This window comes from Crotalus tigris, unplaced genomic scaffold (assembly GCF_016545835.1).
Source record: "Crotalus tigris isolate CLP2741 ecotype Arizona unplaced genomic scaffold, ASM1654583v1 scf7180000017600.4437325, whole genome shotgun sequence".
Lineage (NCBI taxonomy): Eukaryota > Metazoa > Chordata > Lepidosauria > Squamata > Viperidae > Crotalus > Crotalus tigris.
The window spans coordinates 3,706,870-3,732,544 of NW_024096504.1; the positions used below are offsets into that span (position 1 = coordinate 3,706,870).

Genomic DNA, 25,675 nt, shown 5'->3' on the forward strand with positions numbered 1-25,675 from the left:
GCGTGCTTAGCCCTTACATGTACTCATTGTACACATGATTGTGTATCATCCGACCCATCCACTGCGATCAAGTTTGCAGATGACACCACTGTGGTGGGTCTCATTACAGGTGGAGATGAGACAGCATACAGGGGGGAAGGTACAAAAACTATCCTCATGGTGCCTAGAGAACAACCTGCACCTGAACATTGGCAAGACGAAGGAGATGGTGTTAGACTTCTGGAGGAAAAGAGGAACCTGCCCCACTTTACATTGGAGGGGACTGTGTGGAGAGTTTCCTCCTTCAAATTCCTGGGAGTCTACCTCTGTGAAGATCTCACCTGGAAAACTAATACAGCCCAGGTGGCCAGAAAGGCCCAACAGAGACTCCACTTCCTCAGGGTTTTGTGGAAGAACAGGGTAGAATGACAACTCATGACCTACCGGTCTACTATTGAAAGCGTTCTCACGTATTGTGGTTTGGTATGCTGGCCTGACAGCCATGGACAGGAAGGTATTGCAGAGGGTGATGAGCACAGCTCAAGACATCGTGGGCTGTTCCCTGACTCCACTGGATGACATCACCAGGGCCCGTTGCCTTGGCAGAGTGAGAAAAATTCTCAGGGATGACTCACACCCTGGTCGGTACCTTTTTACTCTCCTACCATCAGGTAGGACAGGGCTTTTCAACCTTTTCACCCATTGTACCACTTTTAGGATATGGCAACATCCGAGTACCACCAGTCACCTAGCAAGGTGTCAAAAACTTGATGACCCCCCCAAAAAAGGAAAAAAGTGATAAAGTACAGGTAGTCCTCAACTTACAACAGTTTGCTTCGTGACTGTTCGAAGTTACAATGGCACTGAAAAAAGTGCCCCCCAACCCACCTGCCTGCCTGCCCAGTGGCGCTCTTCCTCCTGTCCGAGGTTTTCATTGTTGTGAGCATTTCTGTTGAGGATTGGCAGCGGGGGTGGGGTGTGTCTGGTTTTTATTCCCCTCGCCTGCTGGGTGGTTGCAGCGGGTTTTGGTCACTTCACATGACCCTCGGACACTGACTGTCATAAATATGAATCAGTTGCCAAGCATCTGAATGTAAATCACAAGACCCTGGAGATGCTGCAACATTCCAGCTCATTGGTGCTTCTTCAGGGCTCAGCAGAAGCACCAGGATCAGCACCGAGCTGCAGCTGGAGCCTGGCGCTGATCCTGGCGCTTCCGCTGAGCCCTGACAGCCCTGTAACTCCAGCCATCTCTCGCTCAGGCTTGTGCAGTACTGCCACCGGTTCAGCTCATTCCTCTCCCCCGCTACTTTTCTAGGATGGTCGCGTACCACCTGCCAGGTGCCAATGTACCACAGATGGTACCCGTACCACTGGTTGAAAAGAGATACAGAAATATAGCCAGCCGTACCAACAGACTGAAGAACAGCTTTTATCCATGGGCTGTCAGGCTTCTGAATGGGACATAACTTTATAACTTTATGCATGACAGACTCGTGAGGCCGGTGTGATGTGCAATTAGTTCACAGGATGAAATAAGTTAGGGGTTTGTAGTCACTGTGAGTTTGTGGTGAGGGGGGGCACAGAAGGAGGCTCAGCCAATTTCATTGTATACATGTTATATTTTGATAATAAAGAGTTTATTATTATTTATGACCTTGAGCCAGTTGTTCTCAGCCTACCCTGTTACGTAGGACTGCCTTGAAGTTGAAACTACATAGCATACTTACCCACCTTTAGCTCTTTGGTGGAAAAAAAAATAGAACGAAAAATTTTAAAATATTCTGGAAATTCATTTTTCCATTTCCAATTTCTACCACTTTTAAATCCAGGAGGTAGGCCTCAGCTCTGATATTTATTTTCAACTCAGATACAATCTAGAAAATGTTTTTATTTGCATACAAAATAGTCTCCATTTTACAACTTAATAAGTCTCTTTCCCTATCTTGTTTCTTTTACATCTCTTACATGGTATCAGGGAAAATGCAGTTACCTTTATTTTATACATAGCTTCAGCAATTAATGGTTTGTATTTACTAGTTCATCTTACTAGTTAGTCTTTGTTGAATTACATCAAAATTATGTTAGACATTAAACACAATATTCAGGTTGCTATGTTTTTATCTATCTCTAGATTATTACCTCACCAGGCTTATCTCCTACAAAATGTAGAAAATATTCTGTCTTCCCAACAAGAAAACCCTAATCTGTTAAATTTGACTACATGGTGAAAACGTTTTTTAAAAGTTTTTACCAAACTTTTTCATTTACTTAAAAAGGATATTGTGCATTGACTACAGTTGAAGAATACACAACTAAAGTGGTGCCTTACAATCTTAGCCAAAGTTAGCATTATTATAAAGTGATTAAACATGTATGAATTTAATTGGGAAATAATAGTATCCTGCATTTAAATACATAAATTAATTCAAATATACTGTGTTTAATCCTGGTCACCTTTCAAATACTAACTTTTTCCAAATACGTGAACTAGCAATGATAACCTTCAACTATTTAAACATTTAGGGAACCTACTGCAGGTGCAGGCCAAGCAATAATCAAATTTAATATCATTGTAAATAATATTGCTAAAAATATTGCTATTAAGTATCAATAATTTGCAAGTCATTGAATCTTAACCAGTATTGCCACTGCATTCTTCAGCCAGACATTTTGTAACAGAACATACCAACAGCATGATCATGGAGTTCCACAGAACACAAACTTTTAGTGCTCCATAAAAAAGAGGGTGAGTTTCTGCTGGTACAAAATTCTCATGCAAAAATGTAGTCTTTGGCAGTTGTTATACAAAAATAAGACTCTTCTAAAGAAAAATTGCAAATTCTTTTGTAAACGGATTTGATATTGCTGTCGTTTAATACTACTTTCAAAAGCTTCAGTAGAGTCTCCCTCTTGGAGATGGATGGCTTACAATCCTTGTTTGTTTTGTGATCCAGCTCGACTGTGAGTTCTTACAGAACCATATAACTGAAGACCTACTAAGCAAGAATGAGATAAGGCTTGAAAGTAACTATACAATTCAAGTCTACTTTGTACCCGTAAAAAAACATCATTACTGCCTGCAAGACATCAAGACAATAAACCTGTTGTAGATTTTTCAAGCATGCATCTGTATCAGCCTTTTGCACAAGACCACATCTTGTGTGAACCAAGCTTCTCTGCAAAACTACACTGCCGCGTTTTGTCAATTAAAACCAGAACTAGTTTGTATTCGAATAAGAATCATTTCTGATATTCAGGTTCTAGCAACTGAGCTAAGTCTACTTATCATCTGTCTGTGATTTTTATTCTTATGTGGTATAACATAACTCAGCAGGACAGGTTACAATTTGTCTTTCTGAAATCACAGTCTGGCTGCTACCCTCTTTTGTTAAACTGACAGAATAAGCTGAATGGGAACAAACCCTGGAATGTGTCCTGAACAGATTTAAAATTTATTCCAGCTTAAGAAATAAACTTTAGGCAAAAAAGACAAAACATATTTCCAAAAAGATGCCAAATTTTTTATGACTTGCAACCAAACAGATGATGTACATTCCCAAATCTGTTTCTTTACTTCTTACCCAGAGGAGGATGATCATCTTTATCTTCCTCATCTTCATCAAGAAAATGACCAAGAGGCTGGTGGTGGAAAGAATTAATATAGGAAGAGCTAGATATCCCTAAACTGGTTCCCATGACACCTATGTTGACAGAATCTGTCGAATAATAAAGATTCCAGTATTGAAGTCTCTTTGTGTTAATTGCTCTACATTAAACTGTCATTTAAAAAAAATATTTAATTATCAACCTACCTGTACCAGCAGATCCTTTATTATTTCGTGGCTGATTAGCATAATCAATAACAGTGCAAGAACGACGATATTGTGATTCTGGCTAAAAGGTTCAAATAAAATTATTGCATCAGGTCCTGGATCAAATCATACAAATCTAAAATATTCAGCAGAATTTTCATGGTTCCAACCCATCCTAAATGCATAGAAGTAGGTCTCCAGGTTACTCTTCAAAGGAAACACATACTGGTATTTATTTGGATGCAAATAAATCTCTCTGCTTGATGTGGGACATTTCCTGTTAAGGTTGCCTGAAGAGTTATACAGGTAGTCCTTGACTTACAACAGTTCATTTAGTAATTGTTTGAAGTTACAATGGCACTGTAGCATCCCAGTGGTCACAGAATCAAAATTCAACTGACTTATATTTATGACGGTTGCAGTGCCCCTGGGTCATGTGATCACCTTTTATAACCTTCTGACAAACAAAGTCAGATTCACTTAACAACTATGTGACTTACTGAACACATAACAAGTGTGAAAAGTCGTAGAATGTGGCAAAACTCACTTAACACAAATGTCTCATTTAGCAACAGAAATGTTGGACTCAGTTGTAGTCATAAGTTGAGGATGACCTGAACTAGCATTAAATATTGCACATACTCTCCCTTCAGACTTCCGACAAACTATACATCTTGGCATTTTCCAAAAGAAGGAATTCTATTCTAGTATGAATGCAATTTTGTTAAACCTTACCCAAAATGCATGTGACGTATTAGGCCTGGAAAAACTCTCAGGTAATAAAAATTTCTCGTGAACCGGTTGATGGCTGATGTCATCTGCTATTGCACTTTGAGCCCGGTTAACATTTACCCGGGATTTCTGCAACACAAAGAGAAAAAAATGGTTTTATATCCAAAAGAGCTATTTAAAAAATTGGAAACAAGCATCATTTATAACATAAACTAACTCTCAGATGTTTGGCTAAAGAGAGGGTGCATATGAATATTTAATGCAGCTTTCCTACCAATTGAATTTAACCCAAAATATAGAATTTGGGATGTAGGTGTTATGATGATCTTGGCCCAGGTTCAGTGATGCCTATGAAGTTTAAAAACCTTATTTAAGAGATATTATAGTTCCACAGTTGAAACTCAAATACTTTGGTCACCTAATGAGAAGGAAGGGCTCACTGGAGAAGGGCCTAATGCTGGGAAAGATTGGGGGCAATAGAAGAAGGGGACGACAGAGAATGAGATGGCTGGATGGAGTCACTGAAGCAGTAGGTGTGAACTTAAATGGACTCCAGAAGATGGTAGAGGACAGGAAAACCTGCAGGAACGTTGTCCATGGGGTCGCGATGGGTCGGACACGACTTCGCAATTAACAACAACAACAACAACAACAGTTCCACATAAAGTGAAAAATTGGAAGTATCTATACGCATAATACAAGAAATACAAGTGTTGTCATGAATCACAGCAATCAACCTTACTGGACAGCTGAGTTGAACTCCACCTAATTCCCAAACAACATCGCTATTATTCAGTTTCTAGATCATCTACCTCCTATAGCATCTCTCAATGATAATACATCCCATTATTTTAGGCTTTTGTTAGCATATTTCAATGAGTATTTGTAGGGAAAAAAATCCCTGAAAGCCACTAATGAAAACCCTGTAATTTAAAACTCAAAAGTAATTTTAAAATGTTACATTCTTTTTTTTTTTTATCAGAGATAATCTACAGAGGAAGCAAGAAACTAAAAAAAAAAAGCAACTGACTTACCATTTGCTTTTGGGATACTACATGTTCTGTCCCTTCTATGGTATTAATAGGAGGCAGGAGATTATTTCTGCTTAATGGCATTGGAGAAGGTGATGATGACAGCTGCTCATTTGCAGCAGAGCTGGAAAAAAAACCCAGCAGTTCTTACAAACTGTCCAATTCCATAAGGCTGACACGAACTGCTTTAAATGATGCAATCGACAACGGTAACTTTTGCTAGTTGAAGCACTGTTTGCCTGATGGTCTGGGAATAGTTAAGACTAAGCAAATGGTGAACTCCACATTAGGTGCATTTCAGTGGAGATGAAAAATGGGTGTTGTTTGTATATTTATGAAATTTGCTTGCCACCCATCTCTTATGCCACGACTCTCGGTATCATGATTTTATCAAGATTTCTTTCTAGTACAGGGGTGGGTAACCTTGGCTCTTTTATGACTTGTGGACTTTAATTCCCAGAATTCCTGACCCAGCATGGGAATTGAAGTCCACAAGTCATAAAAGAGCCAACATTCCCCACCCCTGTTCTAGTACTACATAAAACCATAATTCTAAGTGGTCATAATCAATTTCCCCCCTAACTTAAGAACAAAATTGTTTGCGAAAAGCGTAACAATTATCTGCAACGGTATTTCTCAACCTCAGCAACTTTTAAGATGAGTGGAGTTTGAGAGAGGAGGGCAGTTTAGAAACATGAAATACAAGTAAATAAATAAAAGTTGCCAAGGTTGAGAAACCCTGATCTACAGGAAAGTTAAACCCTCTATTTTTTTACTTTCATAATTAAGTAACGATGGGATGGTTTTACTTATTTGATTTCCATCTTGCCCTTTGCTCAGAGCGGAAATTGATATGCACAGCACTTCGTCCTCCTAATTCTCTGTAAATTAACAATCCGGTGTGATAGGTTATGCTGAAAAAGAGAGTCTAAAGTCTCCAAGTGAATCTTCCAAGTGAATCTCTGTGGGCCACCTGGGGACTCTTGCAATTCGCTTCCCGGTGCTCACTTTTTATACTAGCATGCATCTGTCTCAAATATATACAAGACTATTCAGATGCACCAAGATGAATTCTAATTAGTCTAATTTTGCTGAAATAAAAATAAATAAATTAGTCATCCATCCTTACGTTGCCTGAAAGGAATACCATAATTCAGATGCAAAAAACAGGCAAAAAAAGGGGGGGAGACAAGCTTTGCTTCTGAAGTGTACAGCAGGGGTCCCCAACCTTGGCAACTTTAAGACCTGTGGACTTCAACTCCCAGAATTCCCCAGTCAGCATGGCTGGCTGGGGAATTCTGGGAGTTGATGTCCACAAGTCTTAAAGTTGCCAAGGTTGGGGACCCCTGGTCTACAGTATTTAACAAAGTGTTTTCAACTCTAATCGAAATTTGTGAGGACAACATTTATTATCACCTTTTTTAGCTTTTGGCATTTATCCACCCAATGAGCAGATGCCATATGCTCCTGACGTAATTCATCACTGTTTCCAAGTTGCAATGGGGTCATACTTATAATACTTCCAAATCCGTACTGGATTACTTCAAGAGATGATTACTGTTCTCTCTGAGTCTGGAGAATGGAAGATAATGTAGCTGCTGCAATTAACCAAGGCTTCAGCAGCCAATCTCCTACAATCCAATCTCTTAGTTCAACACTGAACTCAAAGCAGGCTCTAAACCTGCTATTCCTTTGCACCTCTTTATTGCATGATATATTCCCTCACTGCCAGAGGTTAAAAAAGCAGCTTTGATGTTGTCGCCAGGAGGGTGAGTTTTATTTCTATAAGCTACCCAGAGTCACTGTGAGTTGAGTAGCCATATAAGTTTTCTAATAAAACCTATTAGAAGCTTTAAAAGAAGCTAATAAAAAAGCTTTAGGACAAAACATGGAAGAGTAACAAGTATTATGAAGGGGGGGAAATCAAGATAAAATCCAATCAGATTTTATTCTTGATGGTACTAAATAATAATAGTAATTTAATTCCAATTGCAAAATACTTAGAATCTGGAGTACTTTGCAGGTAGGTTAGCTTACATTTTTACTTTTCTATTTGGTTTCTATATAACTTTGGGAAGCATAATTTGTGCAATTTAATCCTATTTTTGGTCTTAATAACACCAATTTTCCTTGATTATAGATTCACCTTCACCCCTTTTAAAAATATGCCCTATTACAGATATGGCTCAAGTTACATTCATTTTTTCCCCTTTCCTCTCCCCCTCTTTTTCCCCCTCATATTTTATTGTTCATCTACACCAGTGGTTCTCAACCCTTCTAATGCCGCGACCCCATAATACAGTTCCCCATGTTGTGGTGACCCCCAACCACTTATACATCATCGGGTGCCAGGGGCGTGGCCAAAGGGGGGAAAAATGGCAGACAGCCTTGTTTGGCGACCCCTGTGAAATGGTCGTTCGACCCCAAATGGGGTCCCGACCCACAGGTTGAGAACCACTGATCTACACCATTTCCACTTTCTACACATTTTAGTTCCATATCTTTTAAAATGATTTTTAAAAGCTTTTAATTATTATTGTTGGTGGTGTTTTGGCTATTCGGTCATTTCGTGTTTGATAACTCTGTACGCCACTCCGAGTCATGTATATGAGATAGGTGGCTCCATAAATTTACCAAATCAGTCAGCAAATAATAGCAGAAGGAAGGAATTCAACTAATTTTATATCTCAACATACAGTCGCGTTCCCCTGATGATGTCATCTAAGGGTCGTGGGGTTCCTGAGCGAGAAAGGCTGGCATTGATAGGATGCAGGGTACGTGGTGGGGGATTACGCCTCCTTGCCGACTGTGCACAGTAGGACAGAGAAGATGCACTGAGCTCAAGGGGACGATTTGGCCGAGCTCTAGTTGACAAGATAGAACTGGATCCTGGTCTCATAAGCATTCTTTCATCGTAGTCTCTAAAACCAAGACAAGGAGAAAAGGCACAAGGATACAATCAACTATTAATCAACTTTTATAGCATTTGGGTAAATTATCTAGTATATCATTACAAATGAATCATCTTTCTGCTCCATAAAGCATACAGATATAAACTGCTGACAAATGTTGTTCCTTTCCCAACTAAGACTGTATTAAAAGCAAAAAAATGTAATGATAGCCTATTCTGGCTTAACTGTCATGGCACCGAACAACCTTATTAAATAAGAAATTTAAAATTAGTAGGATTTTATTGATAAATAGGTAGCTATTCATACAAATTGTTTATACAACAATGAACTGTAACTTTGTTCCATAGGTTTGTTTAAGGAAAAAACACTCTGATCCTAGCCAGGTGCTGGAAAAATATTAGTTCCACCCACACTTAATGGATGTCTACAAGAATTTAATGGATATTCATTTTTACAAAGTTGAGGTAAGTTTATTTATATTTCCAATATTTTCTATATTCAGCTTTGTGAGACTGAATGGTAGTATACACTATTTAGGGCTTCTGTACCATGACATACCAAATAGCAAAACATATCTGATCTTGGCTGATCCTAAAGCTAAGCAGTATCAAACCTAGCTGGAGCTTGAAGGGAAGATCTTCAACAAATGACATCCTAGAAGACAGCCCTGCTAACTCCCTTCTGCATTGTTGCCAATAAAATTGTATAGACATTTTATAGCAATCAAGCCCAATGCAAGGGAATCTTTATCTTCACACCATCTTATACAATTTTATCTTTGTATTTAAATTTTAGCTCCTGTCAGTTATAAATATCTAGTTATATTTAATCATCTATCTTTATTAAAGCATATTATACATAAGGATCCCAAGTCTACAATGTAATAAATTGTGCATTTAAACCAAAAGAAATTCACATCCTTATTGGTTTAATACAATCTAATATAAACATGCATTAATAGACATGTTTTAACTAGTTATCTGACTAATTATTTGCAGAAGTATTCTGTTTCCATAGGATGCAAGAAGAAAAAAAAATAAAGTCAACTCTAAAATATCTGTCTGAACAAAGACCAAGCCTTGAATACTTCAGATTCATCTTCCTAATTGGAAAGCCAGCTTTATGCAGAACAAACAAATTCTTGTAAATTCTTACAATATTTTATCCATCAAGGGCAAGTTCCTCTGATGTAAGGGAATCCCATGAATTACCATCAAGCCATTCAAATTACGTTGTGGACCAGCATTTGTACCTTGAGAAACATTTACCTGTAGATTAGAAAAAAATAAATTAGGTCATAATTAAACAATAACAACAACAAAGTTAATTTGCAATAGTTCATTCCCACTGGCCAAAGGAACTACTCCCAATTATTATGCAATAAGCAACATAGAGAAAAGATGCTTTAATTTTGGAAGCAATTACGTAAATATAACATAAATGCCAGTTATGTTTTTATGCCAGTTTTGTAAGTAGATATTTATAATAACACTGTTAAATTTTATTCTTTGTAAGTACTGTCTATTCATTCCCAAGCAATGGGGATCTGACAAGCAACTGGGCTGGCTGGATCTGCCTTTTGAGTACATATGATAAGTTATACAAAAGGATTATAGGAAATGAAAGAAAAAGAAGGAAAAAGGAAAAGGAAAAAACTGAATTAAACCACTAATACAATATTATTACAGAATGCCCTTATACTTGCAGAGTATGCATAGCGAGAATCAGAATATATTTTAAAAACTCAAAGAGATTAACTTAGTTAACTTTAAATTAAAGGAATCATGCTCCTTTCTGATCTCTGTTAAACTGAATAGAATCAAAACTAACATCTTCTATGCTTAATCAAAACCTCACACAATATTCTCAAAAAAACTGAATGCTTACGTTCCCAACTCTATTCTCAAAATATAAGAACATTTGCAGCACAAGACAGAAACTGCTAAAAGGTGTGATAACACATGACAAAAAAAAAAAAAAAAACATTTTGGAAGGACAGTTGGTCAAGTATTAAACTTACCAGATTTGAAGGAATAGAGGGCATCTTGGTTTGTGGCATCCGAGGTAATACCAAAGGCAAAGGTTCAAACTGCATAAAAGGACTCACTGAATCTGTTCTGTTTGCTTCCACAGAAATGACATTCTTCCCATCATCTACCAATATCCCAAACAAATGAGAAAAGATATTATTTGACTGAGATCCTTACAGGCAAAGTTTTCAGATATTAAAAAACCTACAGCCTGATTTCTCTCATAATTGCTTAAAGAGCTATAGCAATACTTGGTTATTCTTGAAAATTTATTTAATACTTGCTAATTTAACAAGCATCAATAGATTAAATAAATTAAATGTAGCACAATATTCTTGCTAAATTTGATTAGGAATCATTCATGCAGTAACTATTTTTATTGGGGGGAGGGGGGTTTCAAAGCCCAGTATTATGAGGAGTTGAATGCACATAGCTGCTTATGAAATGAAATAATAAGACCTCAAGAGTCACAATATAGGTTGTTTCTCATATTTTAAGTATCTAATCCTGTCATTTGTAGAAGCAGCTAGGGATGTGCACTAAATGGAATCTGTGTCTTCCTTCAATTCCCAAACAAATGCCACCCTGCCTTGTGAGCAGAAACATCTTCAAAGGAAAATACACAGTTCTAGTCCAGTAATAGTTTAGAAGAACAGAATATAAATAAAATAAATTTGTCAAGCATAGCTTAAAACATTAATACTAAGCATTATTAGAGATAGAAAAGCTCCAAATATAGCATCAAAAAGCCCAATACTATTTTAATAACTGCTTGAACACTGTCAAATACATTCTTAAAATGTGATTTACTATCTCCAAACTATATTCAAGTCCATGTCATATTACAAAAGAACATAATTACTAGTGCTATATCTGTATTAAAATTATTTCGGGGAAAAGAATTTTTGAAAGAGGCATCCATTATTCCAGGGGTGTCCAAGCTTGGCAACTTGAAAACTTGTGGACTTCAACTCCCAGAATTCCTCAGTCAGCCATACTGGTTAGGGAATTCTGGGAGTTGAAGTCCACAAGTCTTCAAGTTGCCAAGCTTGGACACCCCTGCATTATACAGGCAGAATTGCAGCATAAAGACAAACCTGATGTTGAACCTTCCCAATGCCTGCAGATTAGCTGCTCCATGTAGCCCAAGACTTCGCTCCACACATCATCAAATACGAAAGAAAGAACTGCATCTCTCATACAACACGATGGTGAGATTGGAGGAAAGCCTAATTTCCGTCGGGCTGGTGAAAGTCCCATTTTCCATTCATGCAATTCTTCTTCCCTTTGAAAAAAGCATGTAAATATTACAGCTGTTCGGTACTTAAACTGTTGACTGACAGCTTCTCACAGAGCTCCATCTTATCTACTGAACTGGGATTTGGAAACAGAAATTGGAAAACAATAACTATTAGAGGGTCTTCTCCACTTTTATAGGAGGAACTGAACCATCTGATTGAATCCCTGCCTTTATCAGCCTCTTCCACTGTTAAGACATCTCTGATGGGAGAAGAACAAGTCAAGCAATCACCCAAGGAATTCATAACAGGCTTTGCTGCTAGATAATATCTACTACCCCTTACCATCCAATGCCCCAACAGAATAGAAAATTCCAGCACTGGTTTCCTAATGAGGAAAACCAAACAGATTCTAATTGAATCAGAAGTACTAGAGCTAAATAAGAAAGTTGGATGAGTTGTAATTCCCTAAAGGAAACTTCTACTCTCTGCGAGGTGTTGTGCTCCTGGTCAACCAACAATTTGGCAGTGATCCACATTTTGATTACATCCGAGCTTGAACATTACAACACGCTCTATGTGAAGCTATCCCTGAAAAATATTTAAAAATTACAATTATTGCAAAATGCAGCAACCAATTAGTGCAGGGTACAGGGAATTATACAATCTGACTGTAAAGATCTCCCTATCAAAACAATTTGTTACTTTTAAAGCTCTGCTGGCCTAAAAGATCACCTCACCTTTTATGAACCTATCCAGTAATTAAGTCTGGCCAGATACTCTTATAAAAGCTGTTCTATTTTCGGAGGCCAGTCTTTCAGGTACTTAGGAGCTGGAACTTCTTGCACTTTTTTGAGAGCATAAAATGTACTTATTTCAGGAGTTCCATTTAGGCCATTTTCTTGATAACTTTCTAAATATTTTCTATAAAGATACATTCCCCCCAATGTTTCTCAAAAACATCCCAAAGATGTTTTGCCCAATTAGTATTAATTTTAATGCTAATGTTTTAATTGAAAACATGCTTTAAATTTCTTAGGGTACTCACAACAATAGCTAAATGTTAACATTAACTGTTTAATGAAAATAAAGCAAATTTCCACTTGACTTATTTACTGCCTTGCGTGATCACAAATAATTATTTAGCCAGCAACTAAAGCAGAGGTCTCCAGTCTTTCTCAGTTGGTGGACCGGAGGGAAAGGGAGGGGGAAGCATTTTACACACACGCACACACACAAAGGCCACAACAAGCACATGCGATACAAATGGGGCAGTGCTAGCGCCCGCGTGATACTCATTAGCACTGCCCGTTTTTGCCACACGGCACTGTTTTCGTCCCACGGCGCCCCATTTGCATAGAAGCAGCAGCGCTAGTGCAAGTGAGGGTGAGTGCACACACTGGCCAGTCTGTTCCGTGACCCAATGGCGAGCAGGCCACGGCCTGTCACTTAGATGACGATGCATCATCTCATGGTTGAGTACAAAGAAAGTTGATACTGTACATTACAAAAGTACATGCCTTTTCCATAGGTTCCTGCAGAACGCCTTTCCTGGCGGGACCTGGCAGGCCCCCACCTTTTTAGCCTTCTGGAAGGCCAGAAAGAGCTGGCTCTTCCCCCAAGGGCTGGAATAGGATGAGGCAGGAAACTGGGAATGTTTGTATTGGATTCATGCAAGGGGGATTGCTCAGGCACCAGGTTTTTGTTTTTACCATTTTCTGGTTTTTAACTAATGTTGGGAGCCACTTAAGAATTGTGTTCTGTGGATGGCTACATCTTTTACAAAATAAATAATAGATTTCCATCAAGAGGTAACACTGAAAAGAGAATAATTGTTTTCTATATTCAAAACTAAAAAAGAAAAAAAATCTTACAGGTTTATACACTGTTTGGCACAGTGTATCTTTTTTAATGTTAAGAAGAAACATACAATTCTAGGTCGTTGTAAAGTCACTACTTATGTTGTGAAATGTGTTCAATACCTACACATCTCTGTGGTCAAATGCTAAGTATTCCTCCATTATGCCTTCAGAGATAATCACAGTATCTTCCAGGTCTTCATTCTCAAACATCTCCAGCTCAGGGACTTTTGAAAAGTTGTCCTCTTTACCAACAGAAGAAACAGAAAGGGGAACCTTTTTGCCCCAGATAGTAAACCTGAATGACAAACAAGGCTTTTTAATGTCCATAATAAAGTTGGCTCCATTTTCTTTTAGATCAAATGTGCAGGGAATCTATTGTTTGTTTGCCTGTTTGCATTTAAAATTTTTATAACCTGCTTTGTCTGCAGAACAAGGTATTCAAGTGGCTTACAGATTAAAGAAAATATTGTCTTTACATATACACCGTTACACTTTTAGGCTTGACAAAATGGGGGGGGGGAAGGAAGAAAAGCAGAAAATTCTATGCAGCGTATCTACTTCAGTGTGCACTACATGATTAGTTTTAAAAAATAAACAAAAGGTTGTAGTTCCGTAGAGATTTTAAAACAAAAATCAAGGTATAGGTAGTTCTCATTCAGCCACTGCCTTGGATAACGACTATTCATAAATGACAGTAATAAGCAGTAATAAAGATTTCATTTTTCCAAGCAATCCATACATTTATGACAATAAAAGACTTCAGAGTGAAACTAATTAAGATCTGGTCAGTTTCAGGCAGCAGAGTCCCAGGGAGAGTTCTAATCAACCAATTAAGATAACAGAGTTGAACTTGTTAACTTGAAGTTAGCACTTTTTTATGGAATTGTTGTATTGCTCAGCTGCAGATAGCAATCTCTCTGTCCTGCCAGAGGGAGCAAAAATGGTGGGGGGAAAAATGGGTCCAGCACAGGACACAGAAAAGGGTTATCTAAATGAGATGGCAGCAACTAGTAATCTTTGCAGCCTCTGTTATGTGATTTGCTTAGTGACCATGTCACTTAGAGACCATATCGCTGATACCAAGTGCAGTCATTAAATGAGGACTACTTCTACATATAAGCACACAGTATTAAGAACTCTGTAGGATTAAATCCTGAATGGGATACAAGGAATGGAATCTGTTGATACCGTATATGCCGGCGTATAAGACGACTTCCGCAAGCGCTAAACTTGGCGCCAAAGACGGGGGTCGTCTTATACGCCGAGAATACTGGTAGTTTCCGGCGTATAAGACAAGGTTTTAGGAATGCGGCTCGGCGACAAAGACAGGGGTCGTCTTATACGCCGGGTCGCCCAATACGCCGGCATATACGGTAATTCTTCTCACTTATGGAAGATCTTACGTCTCCCTTTCTAACTATACTGGAAAGGGGAAGCTTAGAAGCAGTCATAATATGAAAGTAGAATATATATATATCTGAAAGAAGAATATCTGTAGCTCAGGGTTGAAATGAGGGGTCCTTGGTGTTTTCTGAGCTTGTTTGTTTTCTTGCAGACGTTTCATTACCCAAACTAGGTAACATCATCAGTGCTAGTAAGGAGTGGGGTTTGCTCTCAGTTTATATTCTAATGGCTTGTCCTGTCAGTGTTAATGGGATGGTCTTAGATAATCTTTGGTTGGCCTGTTTACTGTTCGCTTGCTTGGCCAACTAAAGCACTTCAAAACATCCTAAGCAAACCACAAGACCCAGCAGTCCCAGAAGAAAAAACAGGAGTCATTGACAACATACAGCGTAATGATTGCAATAGCCATTACATAGGACAAACAGGCAGAAGACCGGCAGAATGTATCCCTGAACACCAACTAGCAGTCAGAAGACACGATGAAAACTCTTAAATTTCACAACATAATGAAAAACTTAACCATGATTTCAATTGGGAAACTGTGACCATCCTAGACCAAGTCAAGTCAAAAAAGCAGTAGGGAATTTCTAGGAGCCTGGCACTCTGACAAATTAACCACCAATAGATACATAGACAGAAACAATATCTACATACTATGCAAAAGAGAATAAACAAGCCAAAAAGGAACAAAAAAAACAAAACACCTCCCCACCAAAAATCAGGACCCAGATGAGCACAGATTATCTCCAAGTTTAACATCAGATCAACAGTCAAGTAAACAATACCCCAATCAAGGAACTGCCATACAAGTCAATAGTAAACAGCCCAACCAAAGAACCTCTAAGACGAGTGTCAAACTGCCGGCCCATGGGCCAGATGCCTCATGCCAAAACCGCACCCACTCCATTGTTGGCAATGGAAAAAAAGTCACGATATGTCAAGACACGTCATGTGACATTGCGAGTTTGACACCCCTGCTCTAAGACCACCCTCACTAACACTGACAGGGTAAGCCACTAGAACAGACATGTCAAACACAAAGCCTGGGGGCCGGATGCGGCCCACGAAGTGGTTTCATGTGGCCCGTGAAGCCATCCAGGAAACAGTGAGGGAACAGCCCCCTCTACCTTGCCCCTGGCCCAGGCCAGCCGGGAGCCAATGTACAATTTTGTGGTGGCCATTTATGCTGATATGCATTCAGTCTTAGCTCCACAAGGCTGTCTGGAAACAGCAAGGAACCAGCTCCTGCCGCATCAGCTCTGCCCCCTGGATGCATGCTGGGGAGGTGTCACCCTTTGTGAGGAATGAAGAAATGCACCATCGCCTGGAAGTGGCCAGCAAATGGCCCTCACCTATTTCACCTATCTGGCTTGATGGGCTCCAAGGGAAGGGTTTTGGCAGGCAGTGGGACGCTCTCCTCACAGCACCGAAAGGCTGAGCTGGGCGGCGTGAATCCAAAAAGAAGCACGACAACGCCCAGCCCAGTTTCGGCAGGCAGCGGGGCGCTTTCCTCACAGCGCCAAGAGGCTGAGCCAGGTGGCGTGAATCCAAAAAGAAGCGCGATGCTGCCTAGCCCCCAGCCTGCCCAGTTTCAGCAGGCAGCAAGGTGCAAAGCTGGCAAGCTTTGCACTGCCCGGCTCAACCTCTTGGCGCTGTGAGGAGTGCGCCCCGCTGCCTGCCGAAACCGGGAAAGCTGGGCGGCATTGCGTAGGTAATGTTGACTCTCACGCTGCTCATGGCATCCCCTCTCCCAGAGCCCAGCAAGCCAGATATGTGAGTAGGTGAGGGTCATGTGCTGGCTACTTCCAGGTGATGGTGCATTTCTTCATTCCTCACGAAGGGTGACACTTCCCTAGCTGCGTTTCTTGCCTGTTTTTCACCTTTCCTTATCTCAAATATTTTCCCACCACTCTGTACTTAGGAAGGAAAGAAGGAGAGGGAGGGTCTGAGGGAACTCCTGCCTTAGTTCTGCCCTGCTGTCCTTTCACCATCCCCTTGCCCCCTCCTCCTGGCCTATCCTGGGGTTCTCCCATCCTATTGCTAAGGAAGCTTTGGATACAAAGCCGGGTCTACTCCCATGGAGAGGAAATGGGCCTCCCTCTGACTTTGCCCTCGCACCCATTATGAGCAACCTGGCTAAGGAGAGCAAGCACAGCAGCAGCAGCCTTGGGGAGGAGGTAAGTGCAACTGGGTGCTCCCTTGAGGAAGTATGGCTCAAGGGCCAGGCTGGGCATTTGACCTCTGCTGCCCAGGGCTCCGGGCAGCCCGCATCACCATCCAGCCCCCCCACATGGCCTGAGAGGAATAGTGAGGCTCTTCCAGTGGACCATGCTTTGGCACTTGCCCTGGTCCCATTCCCTTCTGCCAGAGACCCTCAAATCTGTCCCACTCCTGTCCAGACCCCCACAGGCACCCTTGACGCGAACTATGTAGAGCTGGCCATGCCCACCCAGTAGGCCACACCCACACTGGCCACACTCACCCGGCCCCCCAAGGGCAACTGCAATGCTGATGCGGCCCTCAATGAAATTGAGTTTGACACCCCTGCACTAGGATATAAACGGGCAGCAAACCACACTCCTTACTAGCACTGATGATGTTACCTAGTTTGGGCAATGAAACGTCTTCAAGAAAACAAGTTAAAAAAACAAGAACCCCTTGCATTCATAACCTTTTTTTTAAATATTATGCCTTGTTGGACAACTATTACCCTCAAAATACTTTCACAATCCTTAACCCAACTTTATACTTTCCCTTCCTCAGAGGCAGTTTTTTTTTTGTAAAGTTTTACAAATTTAATACAATATAATCCAAACCCCTCCCACCCCTTCCCCCCCTCCCCCACTTCCCAGAGCTGATTACAGGGTAACAAATAAACAATCATAATCTAACTAACATTACCTGACTGTAATTCAATCAAACCATAACATATTTTAACTCCTTTTCAAAACAAATATTAACAAATTGAAAACAAAAATAATAATATAATTATACCATAACACTAAAAATAATATAAATTCAATCATATTAAACTATTAATAATAATCTAAAATCTACTCATAAGCAAGATAATACTTTTCAGTCTCATATTTCTTTTGAATATAATCAATCCATCTTCTCCAGATCGAAATGTATTTTTCTTGTGTATGGTCCTTCAAATAGGCGGAGATTTTCGCCATTTCTGCTAAATTAGACACCTTAAGTATCCATTCTTCCATAGTAGGCAAAGAGCTTTTCTTCCAATATTGCCCCACCAATAATCTTGCAGCTGTTATAAGATTCAGCATCAAATTAATTTCTTTAGCATCAAAATCTACCATAATACCCAACAAAAATAATTGCGGAGTAAACTTTATCTTTCTCTTAAAAATCTTTTGAATATTCCACCAAATCTTAATCCAAAAAGCTTTTATATCTCTACAAATCCACCAAATATGAAAATAGGTTGCATCTAAGCTTCCACATCTCCAACATTTGAGCTGTAAATTAGGATACATGCGGGACAGCTTTTGGGTATCCAAATGCCATCTATAAAACATTTTATAAAAATTTTCTCTTAAATTTTGCGCTTGGGTAAATCTCAGAGGCAGTTTTCTTAATTTATCCAAAAAGTATTTGCCCCTCACAGACTGCATAAATTCCTGCTGAGATTAAAATAATTATTCTAAATCAGAATAACTGGTGGTTACAATAGCAATAGCACTTAGACTTCTATACTGCTTCTCAGTGCTTTATAGCCCTCTCTATAAGTCAGCATATTGCCCCCAATAATCTGGTTCCTCATTTTACTCATCTTGGAAGGATGGAAGGTTGAGTCAACACTGAACTTCTTCATTAATTCATTAGGTTGTATATACTGTTTCTATATTACTTTGTATATGACATTTGATTATCCAGTGGCAGGGCAACAACTACCAGTCTATCGATATTTGAGTTATTATTGTCCACAGCTCAGATCCAAAGAGAAAATTAAACAGTAGCCTTTTGTTATTTCCCTCTGAGCAGCAACTTGTAAAGAGTAACTAAACTTTTTCTTTCCATATAGTTTCTAGCAAAATATTTCCAGTATGTTTTTTAATATAGAAAGTAGGCACAAAGACCTTTCCTGGTTTTGTAGAGCCAGACCAATAATGTCAACGCTTCTTTTTTTTTTATTGAAAATTTTTAAGTTTTACAAAACAATTCCCTTCCCCGAAACCTCCCAACCCTCCCCTACCCTCCCCCGACCTTCCCAGAGCTGAATACAGGCTTAATTAAATTTTTTTTTAAAAAAATCTTAAGACACATATAAACCATAAGCAAATCTAAATACATTAATTAAACAAATTATAAAATAGTTAACAACAATATATATATAAAAAAATACCAGAAGGAAGGAAAAAAGAAACAGAAAAAGAAGAAATCAAATAAGAAGAAAAATAAAAAGAAAATTAAAAAGAAATGTCTATAAAATATCTTAAATTTTAAATATAAGTTATTCAAAAACTAAGTAGTATTTTTTTATATCCAACTTATATTGTATGAAATCTATCCATTTTTTCCATACCAGAAAATACTTCTCTTGCGATTGATCTTTCAAAAAAGCCGAAATCTTTGCCATTTCCGCCAAATAAGAAACTTTAAGAAACCACTCTTGCAAAGTAGGCAAACATTCCAACGCTTCTTAAGAATATAGTTTGTACATGGAAGAGATGCATTATTGATGCTACAGCTGTTTATTTAACAAAAAAAAACAAAACTGGTTTGTATAATAAACTCAAGATAGAAATGGACTGAATAATTGCATATTCATCTCTTAAAACAAAAATAAGATTGTAATTTTAAAACGTTCAGTTTCTGCTGTAGATGACAAGGGCTTAATTGGTCAAAAACAATAACTGCAATCCTTGTGAAGTGATCGCAGGCACTTACTCACTAGGATCTTTCTCTTGCATGGGACTCATGCCTGATGAAGTCAAAGTGCTGCATGCTGAACTAATATACCATCCATAGCCTTCATCAGTGGGTATCACTATTTGCTTCCCCACAATCCTGATGTTAAAGAGAAAATTATAAAATATTAGTTGATCTGAATAAACTTATTAAACGTTATCTGCTCTAAAAATTATACACATACATTAGACCAGTGGTTCTCAACCTTTTTAATGCCGCGACCCCAACCAGTCGTAAGTCGAGGACTACTCAACTGGTCGTAAGTCGAGGACTACTCAACTGGTGCAGCACCGTTTGCAGAATGGGACTTTTGGCGGGCTCAGCAGGGCAGAGACAGCCTGGACAATTCCTATTGGCTTTTGAAAGCCAATAGAATTAGACTCTATTCAAGAGAGTCTATTCTATTGGCTTTCAAAAGCCAATAGAATAAAAGGGAGTAGCACAGCTAAGGAAAAGGGGGAAAAAATGGCAGACTGCGTTGTTTGGCGACCCCCGTGAAATGGTCGTTCGACCCCAAATGGGGTCCCGACCCACAGGTTGAGAACCATTGCATTAGACCAATCCTAGAATACTGTTCAACTGTCTGGAATCCTTACCGCTTATCAGACATTAACAAAATCGAGAGAGTTCAGAAGTACTTTATATGAAAAGTCTTGTATTCTTCTTGTCCCTAATAGAATACCTATGCTACAAGGCTTCAAATTCTTGGCTTGGATAGTTTAGAACTGCAATACTAGCAGTCAGACTTAGGTATTGAATACAAAATTGTACATAGTAATGCTTTGCCTGCAAATGACATTTTTAGCTTTAATTGTAATGTAACACATGCAAACAACCACTTTAAAATTAATGTAAGCCTCTTCTAAACTCGATTGTAAAAAAATTCCATTTTTGTAACAAAATTGTCAAAGTCTCCAGAATATCTTACCTGATTCACTTCTCTCGGTCATTAACTTTCAGTTTTAATTCTAACTTAGCCTCTGTGGTTAGGAGGCTAGTTAAGAGGCTACTCCATATACAAGAGGGCCCTAAGGGGGCATGCATAAGTGCCCTAGCATGCCTATACCTGTCTGATTTTATTTTCTTTGCATGAATTTGTAATTTTTGTTTGACAAATAAAATAAAAAAATAAAATAAATAGGCATGCCCCAAAGACAGCTAGCAAATATGCAGAGGCTGTATGTCAAAAAAGCAGATTGCATGCCATAAAGCAGGATTCCCCAACCCCAGGTCTGTGGACCGATATCGGCCGCAGTATGCCAGCAACGGGTCCGCACAAACACGCGAAGCCCCATCCATGAGATACAGGCAGCACATAAAACCACGCACCCTCCGGTCCGTGGAAAAACCTTTCTCTATGGAACCAGTCTCTGGTGCCCTAAAGGTTGGGGACCTCTGCCATAAAGGACACCACCCACATAAACAGAGTAGCTCTCTAGTACTCTGAAGTATGTAGTAGTAATATATATTTGAGATACCTAAGGTGAGGAAACCTTGACATCCATTGTTCGCATTCCTCCTCTAGGCTAACATATAAACATGGTTTTTGTTCATAAAGGAGCTCATCAATGTGTCTGAATATTTGCTGAACTTGCCGGGTAGCAGCCTTATCAAATTCCTAGGGGAGGAAAAGGCAAAAAAATTAGTTGAAAAAATATATGACATTAATCATGTTCTCAGAAGGCTTTTTTAAAAAATAGAAAGATAAAATTAATATTTTACAATACTGTGCAAAAAAAGACTGATCCAAGAAATGAAATTACTTGCTTAGAAAATCCCAAAGAATGTCTTTCCAGGGATATCTAAAATAAAGTCAACTAAAATAGATGAGAAAATGAACCAAGGCATCACAGGCTTAATAGAATCTCCAGGTTTACCAAATAAGAAAAAATATTAAGAAGGTAACCAAATAAAAAATAAAACAATTATTTTTGGAAGTTATAATAATTTTCAGGGTCATTAAATTCTGGCTTTGATTTTTTAAAACAGAAATATTTCAAAATTTGTAGAGGCTCTCTTACAAACTCATTCATGAGCTCATTCTTCAAGATCAAAGTGTGAAAGCATACATAGATTCTTATGAGAATCTAAACTTATTCAACCAAATGTTATAATTCAATAGTTGTCAACCTGTGTTCCGTGAACCCCTGGGGGAGGTGCGATATCACAAGAGATCTGCAAAGGCTTGAAGAAATGTTATAATTTCATGAACAAGGACACCCGTTCAATTTTGCAGCTACTAAGATTGTTGGACGAGCAGGCACAAAAACAGCCAGGGAAATGACTGAAGCCTGGGAAACAGGAGTGCTGATTTACCACCAGCCTATCAAGTACTTAGAAGGCGAGGGCTGGGCAGCACAAGCAAACGACAGCTAATGACTTAAAAGCCAGCCATCAAGACACCCCAATCAATATCCAAAAAGCCACGTACATCAGGCACTATAAATACTACACACAGAACAGCACACACTCTGCTAGAAAGAAGTTCCCTGAAGATGGGCTCCAGCACAAATGTGAAAGATTAGAAGACAAAACCTCTAGTCCCGGTGACTGACCCAGATTGGATCCTGCAACGTTATTCTGGGACACGTATATATGCCTTCATTCATCATGATTTAAATCTTGAGTTAAGTCTTGAAGATCCATGGCCATGGTCTGTGGTTACACAAGGCATTTAAAGGGGATCTGTGATGAAGAAAAGGTTGAGAACCACTGCTACAATATAAAGTTAAAGGACAATACTCACATCATAGCCCCAAGAAAAAACAGAACTGTCTTCAGTGGAGGTGCCTGTGAAGCTCTGACAAGCAGACCATGAGTTTGCATTGTCTACTTGATAGTTTGACTCTTTTGTACTTTCAGACTCACTAAAATGCATATTTTGGAGGAAAGAGAAAAAGGGTAAATCAATCTTGAGAGAAAGTAATATGCATATTGATGGCTTACTTTTTCAAATAAAATTGTGCGTGTGTGTGAGAGAAAGAGAGATCAAGCACAAAGAGTCAGGATCAGTGGTAAGGTTGCAACATATTTTTTTTCCAAGCCTATACACAAGAATCTGGCCAACTAAAGTTCAGCACTAAATTGGCATCAGAAAAGGGTCAACAGAATTCAGGAGGGGTTGGACTTGCAGTGCTTGTGGGACTCTAAGCTAATGACTTGCTTAACTCCGGCCCCCAGTTCTGCCTGCTCTTCTTCTACATTATACACAGAGAGAGAGAGACACGTTTTTATCTTTGTTAGTGCCCAAAGTCATTGACAGTGAGTTGGGCAGCCATATAAATTGAATGAAAAAAGTTGTTCCTCATGCTTTTGCTATATAATGTGTCTATTTAAAACATATTTTACTTTGTACAAACACTCATTATTGGTTTCCAGAATGGTTGTGCTCTATCATCATGACCAAATACAGTCCTGATTCACACACAATGTGGCTTGTTCCTAGCATTATGTCCAAGCACAGCTATTTAATATAGCTTTTGAACAGAGGTTTAAAAAAAGGAAAATGAAAAATGGATATAAGAATGCTTCTTTTATAACTTTTACTTTCTTAAAAGTAAAATCCTCCACCACAATTAATTATATATCCCAATACCTTGAAATATCTTCTTGACTTTCAGTGGATGGGTAACTGTCATCCAGTGAATCCGGCAGGGGATGATGTTCTAAGGTATTCTTTGTAAGTCCTCGACTAAAAATAAATTAAAATGACATTTGCTTGGCGACACTGGATAGTAAAAATTATTAGAAAGTGTATCCTATTCTCAATAACTTCAACAGGAGATTCCTAGTTTATTAGCCACAAACGTTTTGCCAATTCTCTCTCTTAAAGCACTTATCAACCCAGCCAGCCACAATTCATGAACCTGAAAGAGCTGAGGTTCACTCCAGTTCTGTAGAAAAAAATCAATCAGCTTATGCCTGTATTTACAATAGCTGCAGTATAAGGGAGTCAAGCGATCACCATTTGTAAATTTCCAACAAACACTCAATGGGGAAAGCCCGATTCAATTGCATGATTCATTTAACAACAGCCGTGATTTTCTTAACAACAGTGGCAAAAAAATGGGGCAAAATAATTGCCTTGCTTAGCAACAGAAATGTTGGGTTCCATTGCGGTCGTAAGTCAAGGACTACCGGTCCTGTACTTGTTTTTGATTTAGCATGTTATGTGAACCCAGTTACTATGGCCCTGTAAATCATGGCTGTACAAATGCATCATGCCTAAACAAATCATGTTTTAATTCTTCCTGAAAGGATAAAGAGAAATCCGAACTTTTTATGCCACTGCAGGGGTGAAATCTGCTATGCCTATGCATTTCCCCTCTTCGTGAAAAACCATAGAAGCTTTTCTGTCGGTTCGATGTCATGGGAAAGGTAATGCTGTCCGGGGACACGCAGAATGACATGGGACGCTTCCCAAAGAAGCCCCAGAGATCACTCCTCTTCCGGGCCCGGCTCCCCGGATTTAACTGATTTCCTTCCCGCCCAAGGATGCGCCCGCCCGTCTTTAAAGAAATTTGCGGCAGACGCGGGTGTAGTGCCGCCTCGAACCGCTAGGGGGAGCCCTGTGGGAGCGCTCGAGCAAAAGAACATGGGAAAAGCAACACAGAGGAATTTATAGGAAGCCGCTGCAAGGCTCCCTTGGAAGGCAGACCACTTCTCCAGAAGGGCTGGGAACGCCTGGAAAGGCTCAGAGGGACCCGCGCCTGGGGTTTGGCCCAGGAGAACGTCACTCACATCCCCTGGACGTCTGGGGGCACCGGCTTCCGGGTGTATCGCGAGATCATCCTCCAGCATCAGCGGTTCATCTCGGTCCTCGTCGGCGCAGCCGGCTGGCCGGCTCGGCCCCGGCCGCCATAGCGACGCCCCCTCCTTCCCCTCCCTCTCAGGCCGAGCGGAAGTCTCTTCTCTATGGTGGCGAGAGGGGGTCGCGCAGGTCGCGGCGCGCAGCGATGACGTAAACAGCCGCTTCGGCGAGGGCAGCCAGGAAGTGAAGTCGGCGGCCCTGCGGTGAGTCCCGGTTGGTCGTTTGTTCTGGCAGAGCAGTTGGTTCTTTTTGGCGAGCGTACATCTTTTTTTTCCTTGTGGTTTATCGCCAAAAGTATGGGAATATCCATATTATATCTAGAAAGAGGAAGTAGCGTGGATGTTTAACAAAAGTTACCTTCTTTTGCAAACACTAAAGCAACTTCAAAGCCAGAGGTCTTCAAACTTGGCCCTTTTATGACTGGTGGACTTCAATTCCCAGAATTCCTCAGCCAGCATGCCTGGCTGAGGAATTCAGGGAGTTGAAGTCCACAGGTCATAAAAGAGCCAAGTTTGAAGACCCCTGTTCAAAGCCAATGAAGTAACTATTAATATAGTACTTAGTTGAACTGATAATAGTGCCTCAGAGGAAATCGGAAAGTCAGAATAGAGCTGGAAGGGACCTTGGAGGTCTTCTAGTCCAACCCCGCTGCTCAAGCAGAAGACTGTACCAGTCTCTTCTTTAAAAACTCCAGTGGTGAAGCACCCACAACTTCTGAAGGCAAGCTGTTCCACTGGTTAATTATTCTCACTGTAAGGAAATTTCTCCTTAATTTCAGTTTGCTTCTCTCCCTGATTAGTTTTCATCTATTGTTTCTTGTCTTATCTTCTGGTGCTTTGGAAAATAAATTGACCCCCCTCATCTTTGTGGCAGCCCCTCAAATACAGGAATACTGCTATCCTGTCCCCCCTCAGTCCTTCTTTTCACTAG

The 25,675-nt window shown here is 39.7% G+C and overlaps 2 protein-coding genes across 5 annotated transcripts in view; one reads left to right on the plus strand and one right to left on the minus strand.

Moving 5' to 3' along the window:
* Window positions 1-1,850: 1,850 nt before the first annotated feature.
* Window positions 1,851-24,815, minus strand: FAM149B1 (family with sequence similarity 149 member B1). 3 transcript variants are annotated; one of them, XM_039367501.1, is made up of 15 exons: window positions 24,676-24,815; window positions 23,531-23,626; window positions 22,682-22,802; window positions 21,414-21,553; window positions 19,915-20,034; window positions 13,724-13,894; window positions 11,597-11,784; window positions 10,490-10,623; window positions 9,625-9,737; window positions 8,254-8,478; window positions 5,561-5,681; window positions 4,530-4,655; window positions 3,795-3,876; window positions 3,564-3,698; window positions 1,851-2,975 (listed from the first exon to the last, which is right to left on the minus strand). In XM_039367501.1, exons 1-15 carry the CDS (start codon window positions 24,723-24,725, stop codon window positions 2,908-2,910), a joined length of 1,890 nt encoding a protein of 629 aa, XP_039223435.1. In that variant the 5' UTR covers window positions 24,726-24,815; the 3' UTR covers window positions 1,851-2,907. The 3 variants fall into 3 exon arrangements, with proteins under 3 accessions (XP_039223435.1, XP_039223426.1, XP_039223444.1); XM_039367492.1 differs by having other exon boundaries at window positions 1,851-2,978; XM_039367510.1 differs by lacking the exons at window positions 21,414-21,553; window positions 23,531-23,626; window positions 24,676-24,815 and having other exon boundaries at window positions 1,851-2,978.
* ECD (ecdysoneless cell cycle regulator) overlaps window positions 24,816-25,675 on the plus strand; it is a 33,322-nt gene continuing 32,462 nt past the window's right edge. For both annotated transcript variants that reach the window (XM_039367459.1, XM_039367478.1), the window contains exon 1: window positions 24,816-24,948. The gene's annotated coding sequence lies outside the window, so the exon portion shown is untranslated. The remainder of the gene's footprint in view (window positions 24,949-25,675) is intronic.

Excerpts from the sequence above, each read along its gene's own strand:
- FAM149B1 (XM_039367492.1), bottom strand. The coding sequence starts at position 24,725 with ATGATCTCGCGATACACCCGGAAGCCGGTGCCCCCAGACGTCCAGGGG. Across the intron at positions 10,624-11,596 it reads TTGGGAAGGTTCAACATCAG|ATGATGGGAAGAATGTCATT; the intron begins GTTTGTCTTTAT and ends GGATATTGGTAG. Across the intron at positions 3,699-3,794 it reads TAAAGGATCTGCTGGTACAG|ATTCTGTCAACATAGGTGTC; the intron begins GTAGGTTGATAA and ends ATTATTCGACAG.